Source organism: Zea mays, chromosome 8 (genome assembly GCF_902167145.1).
Source record: "Zea mays cultivar B73 chromosome 8, Zm-B73-REFERENCE-NAM-5.0, whole genome shotgun sequence".
Taxonomy (NCBI): Eukaryota; Viridiplantae; Streptophyta; class Magnoliopsida; order Poales; family Poaceae; genus Zea; species Zea mays.
In genome coordinates this window covers 172,005,307-172,012,256 of record NC_050103.1, presented here as the reverse complement: position 1 = coordinate 172,012,256, position 6,950 = coordinate 172,005,307, and the positions used below count along the sequence as shown (strand labels likewise).

At 39.5% G+C, this 6,950-nt stretch overlaps 1 protein-coding gene across 2 annotated transcripts; it reads right to left on the bottom strand.

The window, feature by feature from the left end:
- On the bottom strand, positions 1–5,700 carry LOC100283612 (uncharacterized). 2 transcript variants are annotated; one of them, NM_001156513.2, is made up of 4 exons: positions 5,348–5,700; positions 3,450–3,487; positions 3,236–3,330; positions 1–394 (listed from the first exon to the last, which is right to left on the bottom strand). In NM_001156513.2, the coding sequence occupies exons 1-4, from the start codon at positions 5,620–5,622 to the stop codon at positions 251–253; spliced, it is 552 nt and encodes a 183-aa protein (NP_001149985.1). In that variant the 5' UTR covers positions 5,623–5,700; the 3' UTR covers positions 1–250. The 2 variants fall into 2 exon arrangements, with proteins under 2 accessions (NP_001149985.1, NP_001399492.1); NM_001412563.1 differs by lacking the exons at positions 3,236–3,330; positions 3,450–3,487.
- Between the last annotated feature and the right edge of the window lie 1,250 nt (positions 5,701–6,950).

The following is a 6,950-nucleotide window of genomic DNA, read 5'->3' as shown; positions in this document are numbered from 1 at the left end:
AAACAAAGCTATGAAGATTTCATGAAACTCGGGAATTTAGATACTGGAAAGCTGTTTCGTAACAAGCAAACAGCTCAGAACAGTAGTTGCATTTGGTACTTTGATAGCTGACATATAGCATGACAGCCTAAACTTCAAACACTTGCACATACATACCACATTTAAGAAAAAGAAGCATGCCCAGTGCAAATGGGTAGCCCATTAAGGGACAATGGTCCGCCACAAACACTAACATTAGTCAACTACGAGTCTATGACATATCTTCATGGTAGAGATGGAGTCCAAGACCAAGACGTGCACAAGCACGACGAAAAGCCATAGCTTCTGCCTTCTGTATGGGATCACCATAGCTTGTATCATCAACAGAAGCAGTTCCAGTAGCCTCTCTATAGATCTGATAGAGAGAACAGAGAGAGCAGATAACATTGTCAATACACTATTTATGTTAGTTCTGATCATATATTATATGTTAAACAAAACTACTGCACTCAGAAGCCGTCAACTAGTTAACAGTTCACCATTAATGGCTATTGTGGTAAAACGACAATGGGATGAGTTTACATTGACTATAATAATTAACAAGCATGGCCAGCTTGCAGAAGTACCATAATAATTAACAAGCAGCAACAAAGCTAATTTGTCCAGAAAATAAATATCTGGTAACAGAGATGAAACTAATGGATCCAAATAATAACATGCTATGCAACACAAAACTTGCAAATTAGAACTTCAAAAATTATGATAAAGAAATCCACAATTCAACATCAATTAAATTAAGCGTCAACAGGTCAACAGAAGAGGATTGTTTACCAACTTTTGAGTACAAAGGAAGAGAAATACATATATAGGATGGATAGTGTCCGTGAGAGGAAGACAAGGGACTTCAACCAAGTTAAATGTATTAAGGAAGAAACAGAGCACCTCTTGGTGAAGAAGGATGAGATCAATCATAAATGGCGAGAGTATTTTGACAACTTGTTCAATGGAGACTAATCGATTGGTAACTGATCAGTCGCGATTAGTCAGGGTCGAGTAGTCCAACAGTCTGTTTGACTGGCCCATGATTAATAAAGGTAGCCGCTGCCCCAGATCACGCCTATCTCTTCGTGTTCCCCGCCTCCCTAGAATCCCTACAGGCGTGGTGCACTCTGGAGCAAGGAGCCCAGGACGATTGGACCCTTCCCTCTCCCTTCTTCACCCTTCTCTCTCGGTCTCTCCCTCCAAGGCTCCGACACCCTTCTCTCTACACCGACCGGGAGGAAACACAGGGACTGGAGATGAGCTCCTCATCTAAAGGTATATGTCTGGACTTGGACTCTGAATCTCCCAATCTTTTTCATTTTGTTGTTCCGGACTTCCGGTTCAGACTTCATTTCAGAGTTTCAGACTTCAGTTAGGAGTTTCAAACTTCAGAGTTCAGAGTTTCAGACTTCAGTTTTGGACTATTTATACTGCTGTTGTGTTGCCTTGTCTATAGTTGTGCTTGTTCTGAGCAAGTCTCTATACTATATAAGTATATATAAGTATATATATATATATATATATATATATATATATATATATATATATATATATATATATATATATTTATATATAGTGTTTTATATGACTATGTGCGTGTGTGTCCTGGAAATACACAGGATGACCAGGGGCGACTAATTGCCCTGATCGTCACCTAATCATGACTAATTGTCTGATCGCCTTGTGGCATCGATCAGATAATCAGGCGATCTGAAAACTAGTGTTGGAATATAATATATGTGAATCGTCTACCTCTTCCTATCAGCTTAAGCTTTTGGGTTGAATTGTTTGGTGCATGCAACTTAACATGGTATCAAAGCCAGAGGTCTCGATTTCAAATCCTGGCAGAGACTTCATTTGTGCCTCCGCCCCTGTATTTCCACGTTTATGCCATTTGTGTCTGGTTCACGTGAGTGGAGGTGTTGGAGTGTATAGGTAGATTGACTACCTTCTCCCAGCAGCTTAAGCTTTTGTGTTGAATTGGTTAATGCGTCCACTCTAACAATATGATATTTAACTTCGGCACTACTACACATTTCTATACTATAGTTTCTCCCTCCATACGTCCCTCCTCCACGCGTACGCGCATAGCGAGCATCGTCAGAGTTTCCCTTGCGCTCAACAAAATATCAAAAAAAGCGCCCACTGAGATTTGAAATGTGGTCTCTATGAAGTATGAACAAAGCACTCATCTCTAACCACTGCAGGCCATGTTGGTTTGTGCTATACAAAGAAATTGTATATGATATATAGAAACCATAGCGATGCACGGGCAACTAACTAGTGAAGAATAATATGTTGGTTTGGAAGGTCAAGTAGTGCCCATGAATGACACCTTTCAGTGGCTCAATGCTACAGAGAGACAGGGATATTAATGAAGATGTTAGTCATAGAATCAAAGCAGGATGAATAAAGTGGCATCAAACATCTGGTGTTCTATATGACAAGATGGTACCGCATAAGCTAAAAGAAAAGTTTTATAGGAAAGCGATTAGACGTACTATGTTGTATGGTGCAGAATGTTGGTCTACAATAGACGACATGTTCAGCAGATAAGTGTTTTGAAAATGTGTATGTTGTGTTGGGTCGAGTCCCGAACGACGATATATCTAAAGGATACTTGAAAGATAGAATATCTCTAAAGATTTAGCCTTGAATATGAGTGCACGGAAAACAGATATCCATGTGTTTGAACCTTGACTTGTGGTTTATGTTGGGTTTCAACTCTAGCCTACCCTAATTTGTTTGGGGCTTAAAGGCTTTGTTGTTGTTATTGTCAATAGAAGAGGATTGGTAGACGCTAGCTTAGAGAAAAGAAAGTTTCAAAATTACAGCTGGGAACTAGCAAATCTAACTTGTGAACAACAATTTCAATGTCAATAGAAGAGGATTGGTAGACGCTAGCTTAGAGAAAAGAAAGTTTCAAAATTACAGCTGGGAACTGGCAAATCTAACTTGTGAACAACAATTTCAATAGTCACAGTTAACCAGAACATTGTCGAAAACAAATGAAAGCATACTTATTATTTACTAAAACCAAAATTTAGTAACGGTTAATCAGAACATTGTTGAAAACAAATGAAAGCATATTTATTATTCACCAAAACCCAAATGTAAGCCATAAGACCATAAAATTTTCAGGCTTCAGAATAACCATTAGTTATAGAGATCAATCATTTATGTACAAAAGCATTTTCTGGAAGAGAAGACGTACCTCTGCATCAATCCCATGAAGAGTCACTCGATAGACAACAGATACTGTTTTCCCGTCAAATGAGTAAACAATGCTGCGTACCTCACCCGACCACTCTGTAATGGATTACAAGACGATAGTAGAAGAAAAGTAACTCACTGACAGTTCAATTTCTCTGAACTTATGTCATCAAAAAGAGGGCAAACAAATATCCTAATGATGACGAGAAGTTCACCTGGAGCATGTATGTTGAGAATTTTGTTCACAATGTGCCTGCAAGGGGTATGAGAAGTGATATCACAAGGATATATATTAAAAGATAAAAATAAAATGGGATCAAATAATCTGTGTATAGCTTATTGATGAATCCAGCATTCTTTCCTCTAAATAAAATGTCCATGATGTAAGAAACAAAGTAGTTATGAAATGTAAACCATAAAGGTCTGACTCTCATATTGAAAAGGAGGGCATGTTGTCAATAGCTAAAAATGCCAAAATTTGTCAAACCCTCTTTAATAAATCTAATTATATATTCGGTTTATTTTATGTTTGTCAAATGCTCAGTTCGCGACAACTCCCATAAAATTGTGCTGCAGGAGCAACATCTTCAATTAGAAAGCCCATAGATCGAGTTAAGATTCTACAGGAGTGCGGAAACTTCCGTCCGAACTACCTCTTGCAGGCACATTGTGAACAAAATTCTCAACATAAGCTCCAGGTAAACTTCTTGTCGTCATTAGGATATTTGTTTGCCTTCTTTTTTTATGGCATAAGTTCAGAGAGGTTGAACTGTTAAGGAGTTACTTTTCTTGTTCTACTTCTATCATTTTGCAAATCCATTATAGAGTGGTCGGGTGAGGTCGCAGCACTGTTTACTCATTTGATGGGAAATCAATATCTGTTGTTTATTGAGTGAATCTTCCTTGATCAATCAGAGGTTAACAAATCAACAATTCCATCTTTGGGAACGCATAACAGCGCTGAAGGTATGAACCAATGGACAGACCTAATTCCACATGAGTGGGGTCTAGAGAACGGATAAACCAAGACAAACATTTATCCAGATTTCCTCTCGTCAGAAGATCAACCACAATCTGTGCCTTCTTGTCCTTTGTAACTAAAGTCTTTAACCAGATCTTGCTAGAAAATGTGTTCATGGATCTCTCGATGAAATTAGCTGTTATCCCCAGGGGAGTGATTGTGGATGGGTTCTAATGGCTCCTCCTAAGCTAGCAATCGGCAAGAATGGCGAACCTTGCGCCAATCATAGAGGTTGTAATTCCATGGCCACGCATCTAAAAGAGGATATTTGAACCTCTCCCGGTAGGTCTTACCGATTATCAGAAATAGTTGGATAGCACTAACGCATATCAGAAATAGTTGGCTAGCACTAACGGATAACGTATGTTATCCCAGCTGGAAACCACTACTATTGTTACAAAGGGTTCATAGATCATTACAGTTATTATTTCAGGATGAATGACCGTAGTGGAAGGGGCCCATGCCTAAGCGTCTACCCGAGATCAGTCCCTCCTGGATGCCAGTATTTATAAATAACTAGAGGGTAGGTAAGACATCCCTCCGGGATGCCACTGTTTATATGTAGATAGTTCGCTTCGAATCTGTGACCCGGTAATTCGGTTTTTGTGACACGGCTCTCATCACTGCTCCAGGCCTATGAAAGCTTTTGGATAACTGCTTAATACATATATAACGTGCTCATTTTTTGAATAACCTATCCATCGACTCTCTCTCCTAAAAATATTCTGATTATTAAAACCAACTAACCAAGACACCTTATAATCCCACTCATGGACCAGGATCTTACTCAGATGTAAGATCATACTTCCACATAAATCTGCAATACGTATGTCCTGTTTGGTTTTGCTTCTCTCCAGCACGCTTAGATTCTAGGAAACGCAATTATTTTCACCATATTTGATTCTCGCTTACTAGTTCAACTATGAACTGTCGATTTTATGATAATCTAGGCATTTAGTGAGATTCTCGCTTATTTTCATCCATAAGCAGGTTATAAGTGAAACGAAACACCCCGTAATCTAGTTAAATGAACACAAGTGTCCGAACTGTTCCATGGGTGATCGCTAATTCGCTACCGAACGGGTGACTTACCATGGGATGTACTTGATAGCGAAGCCATTATTCTCGACGCGGGTCTTGACAAGGGAGTCCGGAACCCTCTTCCCGAGCTCTTTGAGCACCTCGGCGAGCGGCTTGCCGATGCCCTCGGTGGGGGCGGTGAGCTCGCCGCCGGCGAAGTCGTTGTCGTCCTCCGACGGAAGCTCCGGTTCCTGCGGCCGAGACGCACGGACCTTTGCAGCGAAGGGGCGCGCGAGGCGAGGGGTGGGCGCAAGGCGGAGGAGGCGGGCTAGGGCACCGAGAGCCATGTTGGGAAGCGTGCGAACTGAGCCCTCGGGGAAACGGAGGGTTTTTCGGTGGGTTTAGTTCAGTTTTTGAACCTGCTTAACTCTTGTTCAGCTATTCTAGAATTGTCTTGTTTGGTTACTTTAGTACATTGTATTAAGTGGATTAGACTGTAAATTAGTTAAATTTACACCTAAAATTCATCTCAATAAATATAGATTAAGGTGAATAATAGAGTACCTAAATAAAGCCTAAGTTGTTTTCGGTGAACCATGTAAAATAGAAGATCTGCATTATAAATAATATTGGGAACTTGTTCTCAAATGCTATGAGTTAAGAACAAGACAACACAAAATGTTAAAGGTTCATGTCCTTCGTCCTTCGAAGCATTATCTTCCTTAGGATATAATGACCTTCAGACGAAGGTCGTGAAGAAAGTGCATTCATCATCACAGTATATGTTAATGAAAGAAGAAGCATATGAGATGTGAGAGACATGATGAATAATCATATCTCATTATCAGTATATTTTTATTACATCATCATGAATGAACAAGAGCAATATTGAATTACAGTTGTACTTTCGGTTTGACAGAAGGCAAAAGTCCAAGCGTGACGCACGAGTGAATACAAGTCAGCGTAAATAGTACGGGGTACTGTTCATCTATTTATAGGCACAAGACGCAGCTTGTGTAAAATTACATTCATGCCCTTCATTTTTACTATTGACTTAAGGACAATCTATCAAGAACTAGATAGCTTTTTCCTCTTTAAGTCGGTTCTTTTTTCTGCTACTGAGCCGAAGCTTCCTTGCGTGTAACTTCTTAGCTGGTTTGACCTTCGTCCCAATCATGCTTATCATATTGTGTACAGCTTCATTCCGAGTTCGAAGGTTCCTGTTCAAACATTACACTTGGGAAATATTGTTAATCGTGTTTTTGAGGACCTTCGAAAGACGAAGGCCCCAGCAAATAGTATTGTTTGTATAGTGAGATTTGAAATAGAGATGTAAATATGTGATAGGAGATCTGTTGGGATAGCCTTAGACTATGTTTATTTTCTTCTAAGTTTATATAATCCAGCTTATAGATTATATGAGCATCTAATGACCTGCTTATGGATTATCATAATCTAGGTACCTAAATTATATAAGCATCTAATGAGCTACTTAAGCATCTAATAGCCGCCACATGTTCTTTTTGAGTTCTTCCTGGTCTGGGATTTAACCCAAGGAATACAACTTATGTTGGTTGTTGCTGATCAACACCACTGGCTACCTACTTTTTCGGGAATATATTCTGCAAAATCTGCATATGATCGCTTCCTAGTCGGTGTAACAAATTTTGAGTCG